Here is a 15083-nt window from a genome sequence, read left to right on the forward strand (position 1 = left end):
TTAATTTTTTTAATAGTTTTTTAAAATTTTTCAGTTACAGTTTACATACAATATTATATTAGTTTCAGGTGTACAACATAGTGATTAGACATTTATATAATTTATGAAATGATCACCCTGATAAATTTAGTATCCATCTGACACCATACACGGTTATTACAATATTTTTGACTATATTATGCTATACTTTACATCCCCATGACTATTTTGTAACTACCAATTTGTACTTCTTAATCCCTTCCCTTTTTCACGCATCCCCCCAACCCTCCTCCCATCTGGCAACCATCAAGATGCTCTCTGTATCCGTGAGCTTGTTTCTGTTTTGTTTATGTTGTTCTTTAGAGTCCACATATAAGTGAAATCATATGGCATTTGTCTTTCTCTGTCTGACTTACTCTACTCAGCACAATACCCTCTAGGTCCATCCATGTTGTTGCAGATGGCAAGATTTCATTCTTTTATTTATTTACTTATTTTTATGGCTGAGTAATATTGCATCGTGTATGTGTACCACTTCCTCTTTATCCATACATCCATTAATGGACCCTCAGGTGACCTCCATATCTTGGCTTTTTCAGAAAATGCTGCAGTGAACATATGGGTGAACATGTCCCTTCAAAGCAGTGTTTTGGGTTTCTTTGAATTAGTACCCAGAAGTGGGATTACTGGGTCTTTCTTTGTTATAGAGTCTCCTTTAAAGTTTATTTTGACTGATATAACTGTTGCTACCCCAGCTTTTTTTTCTCTCATTTCCCTTTTCATGAAATATTTTTTTCCATTCCTTTACTTTCAGTCTGTGTGCGTCTTTCAATCTGAAGGAGGTCTCTTGTAGACCGCATATGTAGGAGTCTTATTTTCTTATCCATTTCGTACCCATTCTTATGTCCTTTGATTGGGGCATTTAATCCATTTGCACTTAAAGTAATTGTCGATAGAAATATAGTTATTGCCATTTTATTATCATATTTTTGATCTTCTTCTTAAAGACGTCCCTTTAACATTTCTTGTAATACTGGTTTGGTGATGATGAACTCCTTTAGCTTTCTCTTGTCTGGAAAGGTTTTTATCTGTCCTTTGATTCTAAATGATAGCTTTGTTGTGTAATCTTAGTTGTAGGTCCTTGCTTTTCATCACTTTGAATATTTCATGCCAGTCCCTTCTGGCCTACAAAGTTTCTGTTGAGAAATCAGCTGACAGTCTTATGGGAGCTCCTTGTAGATAACTTGCTGCTTTTAAGATTCTCTCTTTGTCTTTAACCTTTGGCATTTTAATTATGATGTGTCTTGATGTGAGCCTTTTTGAATTCATCTTGTTTGAGATTCTGCATTTCCTGGGCTTGTATGTTTCTTTCTTTAAACAGATTCAGAAAGTTTTCCATCATTATTTTTTCAGATAGGTTTTCAATTTCTTGCTCTCTCTTCTCCTGGTACCCTGATAATGTGAATGTTGGTACACTTGATGTTGTCCCAGAGGCCCCTTAAACTATCCTCATTTTTTGGATTCTTTTTTCTTGTTGCTCCTCTGATTGGGTGGTTTCTCCTACCTTCTATATTGCTGATTCAGTCCTCTGCTTTATCTAATCTACTGTTGATTCCCTCTAATGTATTCATTTCATTTATTGTATTCTTTATTACTGACTGGTTCTTTTTTATGGTTTTTATTTCCATTTTTATGTTTCCTTTCTCTTTGTTGAAGTTCTCACTGAGATCATTGAGCATCCTTATCACCAGTGTTTTGAACTCTGCATATGGTAGATTGCTCGTTTCCATTTTTTTAGGTTTTACTCTGAGCATTGTTCTGTTGTTTCATCTGGGACATGTTTCTTTGTCTCCCCATTTTGGCTGCCTCCCTGTGTTTGTTTCTGTGTACTAGGTAGAGCTGCTGTGTCTCCCAGTCTTAGTAGACTGGCCTTATGTAGTAGGTCATAGAACAACTTTCTAACACTTTAAATAGAATAATGTCCATCTTTACAACAAAGTACTGAGCATGACTTGTGTACACTCTCACTCTGCCTGCTGAATTAACAGCTGAATTAACAGCTTTAACTGTCAGAGCCACTGATTATAAGAGTTTTATTGACTATAGCATGATATAAAAAGGGAGACTCACTGATTCCCTAATTAACAGTATATTTGGAAATAAATGACAGTAGACATTATGGGAATTTTTTTTCATCTTTACTACAGGCACTATTTTCTTTCAAAGACTACTAAATTTTCTAAATGGCTGAGCCATTCGTTCAGAGGTACTCACCATTATATTAATTTAACAGAAAATTTTTTTAGGATTGTGAATAATGACCAGCATAGCTACTTAGCTAATCATCATCATCACCATAATGTATATATATGTTCCATCTTACAGACACAGGCTGGTGAAGGCAGAGTGTATAAGTGCCTCTTTAACCATAAATTTGAAGAATCCATGAGCGAAAAAGTAAGTATTACTTTCTCAAATCCTCTCAAACAATATTCTTTTAAACTGATAACAAAATGTTAATGACTGATAAAGCTTACACATTTCCCAAGACGAGATACTTGGCTTTTAGTAGAGAACCAAAGCATAATTTGCTTAAACCCAGGAAATGAAGCTTAAATTGTGATATCTGGACATTGGAAAGCCAATTGAAAATCAGTTTGGGGAGTAACATTGAAGAATTTTATATTAGAATTACACTGAAGCCAGTCCTACATACTCAGGAAGCTTAGGGTAACCAAACCAATGTGCTTCATAGGTAATTAGCTGTTGAATTTTTCAGCAGCTATCTCATTAAGCGTTCTCATTACTGTTAGTCCTCTACTGAATGCAGGAATCTTTTATGACTTTGAAAAGGAATTATTTTTGGTATTTCTGTCCTGTTATTTACTTTTCTATGCAGCTGAAGAAATGTTTTTCATTTCAGTTTCTTTACTATTGAATAATTATATTTAAAAAGTATGAATTGGAACTTCTGGAATATTATGTCACTTAGATACTGGTAAAATTTACTTTAGGAACATTATTGAAGAGGAAAAGAATACTTTATCAAGTTCATGTATTAGAATCTACCCAATATATATATGTTTAGGACAGCTGCTATCACAGCAACAGTCTGCAATTCACTGTAGAATTCCAGGGCTCCCCAACCATTTACCCTTGCCTCTGTTGCCGAACTAGTTTAGTACGCTTGCGTTCAGTTTTAACCAAACTTAAAGATAGGCATCTTGGTAACAACTGCAATCGTCGGCATGTGCTTGGCGCAGAGCCTCTGCTTGTCTCAGAGGTGCATGTGGACAGCTGAACTCTGAGCAGTCTCACAGCGCTCTTGCTGCACTCTTTTCTCAGTGTCGAGAAGCGTTAACAACCCGCCAAAAGCTGATTGCCCAAGATTATAAAGTCAGTTATTCATTGGCCAAATCCTGTAAGAGTGACTTGAAAAAATACCGGTGCAATGTGGAAAACCTTCCTCGATCCCGGGAAGCCAGGCTCTCTTACCTTCTGATGTGTCTGGAGTCAGCTGTGCATAGAGGTAAGAGTTCATGTCTTTTTATCCTTTTTGGATTCACATTCGAAAGCCTCTTATATCTTTAAATGTTGGTTTTCCCCTATATTTGCTCTTTTGAGTACACTTGCGCCTTGTGACTCAGGATTCTAGCTTTGTAAACATAACTCTAGGAACTAAAGTTTGGTTTCCCTAAACCTTGTCGAAGCCCTTTCCTCCTAGCTCATCAATCCCTGATTTTGTTTTTCTTTATATGTGGCTTCTTTTTTTTTTTTTCCTTTTCTTACAAAGTATATTTCTTAAATCCAAATGTCTTAATTTTTAAAAATACATAGTGTGTAGCATTTTTAGGAGAGTCAGTAGCATGATGATTTAGCACATAAGCTTTGAGTCAGAGAGACATGGTTTCAAATTATGGCTCTGTCACCAAACTAACTGCCTTGGTGTCCATTGTTTACACTTCTTAATCTCTCCAAACCTCATTTTTCTTATCTATAAAAAAGGATAACTATGTTGAGGAGGTTATTTGACATAGCACTTAGCATACAATAAGTGATAGGCATTGTTATTGTTATAACAGTGATGCTATTAGGAAATTAAACAGTAAAAAATGAAAGTATTACATCCATAGGGTCAGACTCATGGTCTGTTTAGTCCAAAAATCAGTCCCTGACAAACGAACCAAGAAGGATGTATAGAAGATCAGAGCTGTCTTCCTTAATATTGGCTACAGACTACAAAAATGAAATTCCCAGCTCTTATTGAATAAATCGTGCTGGAACAACAGTTGGTTAGTGATTAAAAAGTTAAGCGGAAAATAAATTAACCATTAAATAAAGCTCAGAACTTTTTGGCGATTTTGTTTCAAATCTGGATATTGAAAGACTCCTAAGCTTGAAAGCAATGGAATAGCAACCAGAGGCCATTTATGGCCTTGAATTGAATACCAAACACAGGATACTTTGGACACATTGGAGAACCTTGATTATGGTCTAGGTGTCAGATGAAGTTTTACTAAAATGGAAAGGTGAATTATTGACTAGTAAAAGCATATTATAAGAGTATATAAAATGTAATCTAATTTTGGTATTTAAAAAATAGAAAGTTAATATCCTTGAACTGTAAATTAACAAGAAACACAAAGATTCAGTAAATAAATGGACAAAGGATAGGAAGATGATCCAGAAAAGTTATACAGATCATTAACATTAAAAAGACTGATTATATTAAGTGTTAGGATATGGAAAAACCGTAACTATCATACATTGCTGATGAGAATTTAAAATGGTACGATCAATCACTTTGGAAAATAGTTCGCCAGTTTCTTAAAAAGTTAAATGTACATCTCTCATATGACCCAGCCAGCCATGTAACTCCTAGGTACTTACCCAAGAGGTATGAAAGTATATGTCTATATAAACTCTTGTACATGAATGCCAATAATACCTTTTTTTTGTAATAGCCCGAGACTAGAAATAACCCAGATGTTCATCAACAGTTGGAAGGGATAAGCAAATTGTAGCATATTCACATCATGGAATAATATTACTTAACAGTGAAAAGGAATGAACCGTCAATACATGGGTGAATCTTTAAATAGTTATGCCGAGTAAAAGAAGTCAGACAAAAAGAGTCCATACCTTATGGTTCCATTTATATAAACTTCTAAACAATGCAAAGTAATCAACTAAGCTATAGTCACAGAAAGCAGATTGGTGGTTAACGGGATGGGTGGGTGGGGTGGAGAGGAAAGGAAGCGAGGGCTGCTAACAGAGCATGAGGGAACTTTTAGAGTTGATGGATATGTTCAGTATCTTGATTGTAGGGATGGTTTCACCAATGTATACATATGTCAAACTTATCCCATCGTATGCTTTAAAAGTATAGTTTATTATATGTCCGTTATACCTCAGTAAAGCAGTTTTTTAAGACATTTCTTAAGCTTTCCCACTTGGCCTTTACAGCTCAAGGAAGGTAGGGAGCTGTTGTTAATATGTGAAGTGTAGTCTTTTCCTCAAGCTTTAACTGTATAGATCATTAGGGATTATTCTTGGCTTTCATTTTTACCCAGGTAGTTATCTTATTGATAAGACTTCCATTGTCAAAATGTTTGCATTATTAGTTCAGTAGTATAAAATCTGTATAATGCAGAACACTGACAAGGTCAACCCTAGTCTCTGGAGTTTTAAACTCATTTTACACTGATAAAGCTTTTGCTAAATTCTAAGATTTTCAGTCTGTATAATAGCATAAATGGTATACTATATTCATGTACTTTTAATATGTGATGATATCTCATCCTGTTGTTCACCATAACGTTATAACTTAAATCCCAACTTAGGGCGACAAGTGAGCAGTGAGTGCCAGGGGGAAATGTTAGATTACAGACGCATGTTGATGGAAGACTTTTCTTTGAGCCCTGAGATCATCCTGAGCTGTCGGGGGGAGATTGAACACCATTGCTCCGGATTACATCGAAAAGGGCGAACCCTACATTGTCTCATGAAAGTAGTTCGGGGAGAGAAGGGGAACCTTGGAATGAACTGCCAGCAGGCGGTAAGGAAACATTTTCTACTGCCATTTTGAATGTCACATTTTACCAGCTGAGGAGCTTCTTCCTGACCCTCCCAGCTTGCTTTATGTGGATCACTCGTGACATCACAATGAATATTAGATACTAAGAACCAGACACAGAATATTGTTCCTTCAGGCATATCATAGTAAGAATGTGGATTTTGCCACAGAGCAGACATTTGAGCTCATAATCAATAAAAAGAGCTATATACTTAAAGAAATAAATGAAATGCATTGTTCGCTGAAATGTTTTTTGAAAAGGTAACTTGCTAGAATCGATTTGCTAAACTCAGAATCAAGGCAAACCCAGTTCTGGTGAACCCAAAAAAGCTTTCCACCAAAAGAGAATTTGCCCATCTCAATAAGTTTGAGTTGAGGCTGAAAGAGCTGAAATTAAGTGCCATTTTCTAACAGTTTCTTTTTATTACTGATGTGCAACATGGCATGAATTCCAAGCTTGAAGAATCAAGAAATGATGTCATTTTCAAAATCATACCATCTTTTCTTGTTAGACTAGGGCAACTATGCATGGAAGGGTCTTTCTTTCTCTACCTCCAGACTCTACACCCAGTTCTATAAAGACAGTTAGGAAAAATTAGCATACTTTACTTGAGAAGGTAAAGTTATTTTTGTCCAGGGTTCATTAACAGTTGAATAACTACAGATCAGGTACATAATATAAAGTTAACAAAGTATTATAGATACAGTGCCTCTGCTTCATGAACACTGTCTGTGTTTATTACATTTTACTGTATAAAAGTGTTTAAACAATTTACAATTCCAAGTGCAGCCGTGGTACCCTGTGCAGTGTACCCCATACTTTCTCCTACCGCCCTTTAGGAAGCGCAAAAGGTATAGTTCAGCATTAGAAAGCTGAGGCTCTTCTCAGGGAGACTTTAGGAAACTACAATTAATTAGTCTTTTATTTTGTTGTTAGTGTTTTTAGTAAAAACAATATTATTAGAATTTTAATTTTCCTGCTAATCATGTAAAATCAGAATTTGATAGTCTGAAAAGTGAAATTTCCATAGAATTTTGCTGTGGAATAAAATTTTATCTTAGCTCCTATTACCCTGACCCAGAGTAAACAGTAGTGTATGCATCCCATGGTAGGAAAAATATACAAATGTAGCCTCTTCTCCAAAATACCAAGCCTAGCTAGATAGAAGCCTTCTGGATGTAGTTCCACAGGAGCAGTCCTTGCTGGTGATTGTCCTGGGAAACCTCCGTGACAACGTGTGTGCCTGTGCCCCAGACTGAGAATTAATCTAGACACCCTATGTTTGCATTTCATTCTTAATGCAGCATGGTTAGAATAACCACCCCCCGCTTGCCCCCACCCCGCCTTTCTTTTTTTTTAGCTGAGGCTACACTTGTACTAAGGTGCACAGAAGAAAGGAAATAAATTGGTTTGATTTTTTTTGAGGCATCTAGCTAACCTCCAGGGCTTTTTGAAATTTAGCTTATTAACAGAGCCAGTGACTCAACTTGAAAGATAAATAAGTACCACCCTTTGTGCCCAGAATAAAAGTACTTTCCAAACCCAGAGGTTAAACCTCAAATAGTGAAATGTGTGGTTTTGCCCACATTAAGTTTAGCCAACTGGGTAACAACACTTTGTTTTTTATGGACCCATGGTTATTAGGAATTGAAGGAATAAATGATCCAAATTAAAAAATTTTCCTTAGTTTTCTACATTATCCATCCTCAGTCAAATGGAAGAATATTTTGAAATCATTTATTTTAAGTGAGTTTCTTTCTTCCTTTTCAATGTTTTCTTCCTTGATACAGTAGACTTCCATACAAGTGGGTGACCATTAATGTTCTCTATTCTCTGTTGGTTGTGCTTTGCTTTAGTGATCTCTCAACAAATAGTAAACTGTGAAGCATAAAAATTAATATTAATGAGTACATACTTTTTCAACTGGCACCATAATCATGAACTTATTAAATTTTCTTCAATTATGGCTGAATGAGTCTGAGCCCAGTCTCTCCCAGGCCAAAGATGACTGTCCAGTCTATTCTCTAGACTAATCATATTTCAGAAGCATTTCCCCAGGTGTTTCCTAAGCAGTCAGGGGCTAGAATAGATATATAATCATGTAGCAATTTACATTCTTAGTGTTTATTTCCTATACTGCTGTTACTGGGTTCCAGAGCGGCAGCGACCCTTTGAGCCATTAGCCTACTACAGTCCATAGGGCACTCATTGCCTCCTTTTAGTAGCCACAATCTGGTGCATTCTTTGTGAATTCTCCAAGTTTGCCTGTCAGTCATGGATATTTAACTGATAAAGTTCTTGCAAAGACTTTCAGACTCCCATCAAAAAATGCAAATAGTTAGGTCTTTGTCAACAACTGTCACTACTAAAATCCATAATCTTTTGACAGTAATCTTTCTATCAACTAACCACAGCATTTTGTAGCTTTTCCAAATTGCCACCAAGAATTGGTATAAATAATTTCCATCCCGGGATACTGAAAATCTTTCATAGTTCTCTGTCTTGATTATTGACTTCTTTTAGAATAGACAGAACGGGATTTTCTTTCTTTTATTTCCTTTTGATCTGTATTCTCTGATCAACATGTGATGGGGTCAGTACTTTCATGTGAGCCTTGTGAGATCGTAGGTCAAATGTATGAGGATCAGAGAAGGCTTCTACAGAGTCTAGATCTGTGTGTGGCACAAAAAGGCTCGAATTCTTTAACTTGGGAAAAAAGGAACTCAAACCAGAAGGATTATACTTTTCAGATTTGCTTTCTGTTATTTCAGATTCCAAACCCAAAACGCCATCTGCTACCCGTCTGTAGTAATAATGATCTTTTACATCTGTAAAGTGATTTGCAGTTTACACAGCCTTCAATATATTCTTATAACCTCTGCAGTTAAAGAAACTGGAACTTAGAGGTTAATCAACTTGTCCATGTTTTCAAAGTTAGTATCTGGCAGAGCCAGAACTATTAATAGAACTCAAGTCTTCTGATCCTTAATTTAGAACTTTTCCTTCTGTGCCCCAACTGCCTTCTCCTCAAAGACAGGAAAAAAGAGTCTTAGGTACATCTCATACTTTCGCTTTATTTCATGACAGGATGGACCAAGAAAAAATAAATGTTAAAAACTGTATTCTCATTTTCAACTGCATAATGACAAGTTTTTTGCTATATACTTATAATGAGCAAGCTCTGGTTTACCTCTTGGTTGTATAAAAGATAATTGAGGGAAAATAGGAAATTATTATTATTGTATTCATATTTTTGTAGTTGGTATTTCTTACAAGTTAAATGAAATCTCACATCTGTTTTTAATAAAGCAGAGTACGCCTGTTTTAATGCCGGTATCTTTGCAACAAAATTTAAATTCTAGACTTTTATGACCATATTAGGTCTTTAAACTAGAAGTGTCTTCTATGTACTCTTCTCCACTCAATTCTTGCTTGGCCCTCAGTGTCAGATTTAAAAATCTGATGATCATGTAGGCAGATATGAGGCAGCCTTTATATTTTAGAGATCTTTGGTTTTGCAAAGGCCCAAGGATGATTCAGACTGGTAGGCAAGTAATCCCTACAATGGCTTAAACAGAAAAACTTCTGATCAAGGCAGAGAAACCAGTTGGAAAGTATTTGACAAGAGCTCTTGAGCTTGGCCATTGACACTTGTAGTACCTTGTTAAGAGTCCATTGTGATATACCAGACTGAGTAACTGACTGTATGAAGAGATGACATTGTTCTTCTCTGAGGTGTAAGTGACTTTCTTCCTTCTTAATTTTTCTTTTTTGATCCAGCTGCAAACACTGATTCAGGAGACTGACCCTGGGGCAGATTACCGCATTGATCGAGCTTTGAATGAAGCTTGTGAATCTGTAATACAGACAGCCTGCAAACACATCAGATCGGGAGACCCAATGTAGGTTATCTTGTTTGTGGTATTTATCCCTAGTGTATTTTATTTGGCAGTGCAGCACAAAGAACATTCCCTCAACATCTTAACTGGAATTTTGTTAAACAGCAACATACACCAACTTCTGTTAAAACTAGTATGAGAATTGAGACTTCGGCTGTGTCTCATGTATAACGTAGGCACAGTTAGACTCAGTGTTGTGACGATGTTTGATGACAATGACTGAGCATATATGGGCCTACATTAGGTCACTGAATCATTTAAATATGAGAGAGAGAAACTCTCAGGATAAAGTGACACATGCTTTGGCTCTATATTTTTCATCCTGTTTGTTTATTGGGTCATACATACTGGCTACTTGATAATCATTAGATAGTAATTAATTATAATTGAAATATGAAACCAAATGTGTTGGTTGGAAAGCATAATCATGGACAAAATGAACTCTGAACTGTACCCAAGCTCTAGGAAAGCTGTAAAATGCTATAATGAAGTTTTTGAATATCATGCATATGATATGATATGATATGATATGATATGATATGAAAACAGCTCTTTAAAACCAGGTTGCAGGTAAGAACAAATTTCCCATTCTGCAGAAATCTTTATAGCCTTCAGCTGGCAGTGTCCAACAATAAAACAAATGCAGTCCATGTTAATCATCATTCTTCTGTGTGTGCACTCCTGCTGTTTATGCTGTGGTAGGGGATTACAAAAAGATATTCTTTCTTAAAGCTCTTTGTGTAGTTGGAGAAGATGGACAAACACACTTAAGACTAATTAACAGTATTTACCAGTGTAAATAACTGCATCAACTATAAAGGAGGCAAAGGACAGGGAGGAAGGAGGGAACTGCTACAGATTAAAATAGGTTTAAGATACTCTCGATTAAATGCAATGCATGGACCTTTTCTGGGTCTTGATTTGAACCAACATGTAAAAAGTCATGGGATAATTGGAAATTTTTGAAAAATAACAGGATAGTACATAATATTATGGATTTTTAAAAATTATTTTCTTTTGGTAGATAATGGTATTGTCTTCTCATCATATAGAGAAACATTCTGAAGTACTTATGAACAAAGTGATAATAGTATCTGGGATTTGCTTCAAAATATTAGCAAGGGGGATAAAGGGGGTCAAATATGTGGTGACAGAAAGAATCTAACTATGGGAGATGAACACACGGTATAAATATAGATATGCCTTACTGTTAAAGTGTACAGCTGAAACTTATTGGATTTAGTTAACCAATGTTAACTAAATTAATTTTAATTAATTAATTAATTTAAAATATATATATCAGCAAGGGGTTATAGAGTTAAAACAGTCTTGGCCATAGGTTGATAGACCTATGGAAAGGGAAGGTTGATGTTATATAATTCTCTACTTTTGTATGTGTTGGAAATTTTTCATAATAAACAGTTAAAAATAAAGCAGCTGCACACAGATCTTGTGCAGACTGAGTCCTAAGTGCTAAGTGGCTCTGAAGTTGATGGAAGTCTTAGTAATCACTGTCAGGGTGAGTTAATTTGAATGATGCTCAGAAAAGTTAAGTCCCTGATTGCCCTAGGAAAGTAGCTAAATGGCTTTTTCTGCAGACCAAGGAAATAACTGATATGAGCATTCTGAACTGTTGTCAGAACTCTCTTTCTCTTGTTACAATTTCACCCATTTTATGCCCAGGATCCTCTCATGCCTGATGGAACATTTATACACAGAGAAAATGGTGGAAGACTGTGAACACCGCCTGTTAGAACTGCAGTATTTCATCTCCCGAGATTGGAAGTGAGTATTTTGAAGCCAGAGTAAATGTAAATGTGTGTGTGTGTGTGTGTGTGTGTGTGTGTGTGTGTGTTGTATATATATACACACACACATATACTTATTTATTTATTTATCCATTCATTTATTTATTTATTTGTTTGTTTGTTTGTTTATTTATTTATTTATTTTAAATAATCAGTAAGAATTTATTTTTGAGTTCTGGAATAGCGGACACACTCCAGTCCCCTGAAAAGCATCTCTCTTGTTTTCAGAACAGTATCTAAAAGTAGAGGTAGCCCCTGCAGGTCTGTCCCCAAATGTCCCCATGTACTGCTCTTTTGGAAATTAGGGTCAAATGTTTGATACCACAAACATCTATCTGGAAAGAACTTGAGCACCTTTGGGGTAGAACAGAATCTTCAGATATGTCTATAAAAAGATAATAATGCATTTTTGTTTTTATTGATTTGCACTGGGTATGAGAATTTGCTTTTATTTCTTTAACTATTCAGAGTTATTGAATTTATTCTATCTTAAGAGATTCTCATCAATAAGTGACAACTTGATTCTCATCCTGTTAGCCAAAAAAAGGGAGGTAGGAGGAAGCAGAGACGAAATAGGAGAAGGATCTGTTACTGTCAGAATCACTATAATTTGTTGGCTGTAATCTCCTGTTGTCATGTCTTATTTTTGCTTCTCACCTGTAAAGCAGCCAGTACCGGATGCGGCTTCTCAAGTTTACCTCCTTCCTGATTCAGTTTTTTAAGCCACCGTGCTTTGGTCATTAACTTTTTCTGGTGATTAATATAGGTTTTACCCCCATACTTTACTAAAAAGATCACTTGAAGATTTAATATGTTTCTGTTCCCTCAAATTAGCTCTAGAAAAGACTGCAGAAAGCTAGTGGGAGTTCCCCTGTGCTTATTACCCAGGCCTTCGCACCAGGAGTGATGGAGAGTTACTGAGTTTTACTATCTTAACAAAACCATGTTTTTTTCTCTTCTGTAATTCCTTCAGCCATGATCAAAAGGTGCTTCACAGTCTTGAAAGCTACTCTTTAAATATTAGCCTTTCTCCTCCCAGTAAGTAGCTCTCTCCCAAAATTGACATTATGATGTGGACAGAATTAAGCATCATTGACCTAATTCAGAGAAGCAGCAGGCTTGTTGCCTAATCCACTGTCTCTGGAGTCAAAATTAAATGTTAAATTTTTTAAATTGATATGCATATTCAAGTAAACTAAAATTATAATTGCCTTACCTCGTGTGGGAAAAAGAAGACGAACAGTTTCACTAGAAAGGAAGTTGAATGGGAGATTCTGTTTCTCCTGCAATTTCCTGATCTTATTGAATCTAGTGTATCAGATAGGATTGAATTTCATTCATACTTAGTAAAAATTTATGAATTGCCTGCTGATTGCTACAACCCTTGTTTTCTCATTTTGGCCAGGGCACGTTAGTACTGGGTCTGCTCTTGTAATGTTGTGTGCCTTACGTAGCCAGGATAACAGCTCTGAAGTAGAACTTAAATCTTCTCTGTTAAGGTTAACAAACTTCTACAGACTGACCACTGTGTGTTCATAAAGAACAAATTCAGGAATACTTTTTGTTTATCTGCTTGATCTTATAGGCTGGACCCTGTCTTATACCGCAAGTGCCAGGGAGATGCATCTCGTCTTTGCCACACCCACGGCTGGAATGAAACCAGTGAACTTATGCCTCCTGGAGCTGTGTTCTCTTGCTTATATAGACATGCCTACCGCACAGAGGAACAGGGCAGGAGGGTATGCAACACTATTGACTTTATTTCTTCATGTCATCATTTGTTTTTTAATTAGTTTGCTATATATATTGTTCTGATTTCTGTCATCCTAGGAAAACTTTGTTAGTATATCTGGTGGGGAGGGCTTGCTGAGTATACATAGAGTTGTTCCATCAGTTTTCCCGTCTGATTTTGTTTTTAACAAAGTGAATCAGGAGCATTTACATTTTTTTCTTTAAATTATTGAAATCTGAATCATATATAGACAATTAAATTCTGCTTCTCTAAACTTCAGTTGGCTTTAAATAAAGATCCATTAGAAGCTCTTAGCCAGGACACAGTTTTTGGGCTCCTGCCCTTGGCAGCAGAACACACAATGCCTGTGTTAGTGAGACCTCTCTCACAGTCCGCTAATCAGAGCAGAACCTCCATGCCCCAGTCTCTTGATATCTGTCTGCCCTGATTGCCACCTCTTTGGGGGATCTTTGTGTGTGTTTGGCTCTCAGGCAGCATTTACTGCCGTCTAGTGCCACACTGATGTGCTACTTGCTCTCCAGGATGGCCTCCTGAAGGTACTCGTTGCATTTCAGTCCTGAGCTTAATGAAAAGCCTGACTAAGTTTAGGATTCGGGATGAGGAAACCCAGATAGAAAGATTTGTCATACTTCAGATACTGCAGTCTTAACCCAGTTTTTATACTGCTATGTAAGAAAATATGGGAATTTGTTGTTACTTTTTTATTCATATAACGAGCTGCTCCTTGATCACAGGAGCGCCTAAGTCCTGGCGTGGTGGTAGTCACTGTAATAGGAGGTTCCTTGTCTTATAAATGAAGAAAGTGTTGGAACCTGGTATACTGTCTTTTTTTTTTTTAAGTATACTTCTTTTTAAAAATTGAGGTGAAACTCATAGAACATAAAACTAACCATTTTAAAGAGAAATATTCAGTGACATTTAGTACATTGACAAAGTTGTGCAACCACCAACTCTGTACAGCAAAACATTTCCATGTCTCTGAAAGGAAACCCCATGCCCGTTAATTAGTTGCTCTTCACGCCCCCTCCCACCACAGCCCCAGATGTGTGGGTCCTTGTAGGAAGAGAGATTGATGGTACTCATCATTGACAGCTTTCTTAGAACCGTTCCAGATATTTTAGTTTTCATCTGTTTCACCCTCTGCTGATTCTAACTCATCCAGAAGAGTCTGGTCCAGACCTGTGGAAACCGTTGCCTCTACTGTTGCCTGCTTGTTCTGAGTTTGGGTAAATTTGAACTCAGCTCTCCTGACCCATGCGTATTCTCTCCTGAATTGGAACCAGCATTCGACTCTACCATGGAGAAGGAGCAAGTTAATTTTGCTAAACAAAAAACTAAGCTAGTCTGAACAAATTCAGTTCAGGATTACTGAAGAAAGGATGTTGTTTCATATTGTACATTAGAATATGCCAAATGTATATTCTCATTCCAAAAGATACGGGTTTTTAGAAGCTTCGTAGGACATTTAATTCTTATTGCGGAAGAGATTCAAGGTATAAAGTTATTTACTAGTTTCCTGACATAATCTATTGCCTTTTTGTTTTGGTTTTGGTACCTTTAAAGTATT

At 36.4% G+C, this 15083-nt stretch overlaps 1 protein-coding gene across 1 annotated transcript in view; it reads left to right on the forward strand.

Annotated features, from left to right (window-relative positions):
• GLG1 (golgi glycoprotein 1) overlaps nucleotides 1-15083 on the forward strand; it is a 44999-nt gene that overhangs the window by 11847 nt on the left and 18069 nt on the right. The window contains exons 6-11 of the mRNA XM_039873319.1: nucleotides 2365-2436; nucleotides 3325-3508; nucleotides 5823-6037; nucleotides 9837-9958; nucleotides 11639-11740; nucleotides 13349-13502. Coding sequence (XP_039729253.1) covers nucleotides 2365-2436; nucleotides 3325-3508; nucleotides 5823-6037; nucleotides 9837-9958; nucleotides 11639-11740; nucleotides 13349-13502 — 849 coding nt within the window. The remainder of the gene's footprint in view (nucleotides 1-2364; nucleotides 2437-3324; nucleotides 3509-5822; nucleotides 6038-9836; nucleotides 9959-11638; nucleotides 11741-13348; nucleotides 13503-15083) is intronic.

Source organism: Pteropus medius, unplaced genomic scaffold (genome assembly GCF_902729225.1).
Source record: "Pteropus medius unplaced genomic scaffold, Ma_sr-lr_union100, whole genome shotgun sequence".
NCBI lineage: Eukaryota > Metazoa > Chordata > Mammalia > Chiroptera > Pteropodidae > Pteropus > Pteropus medius.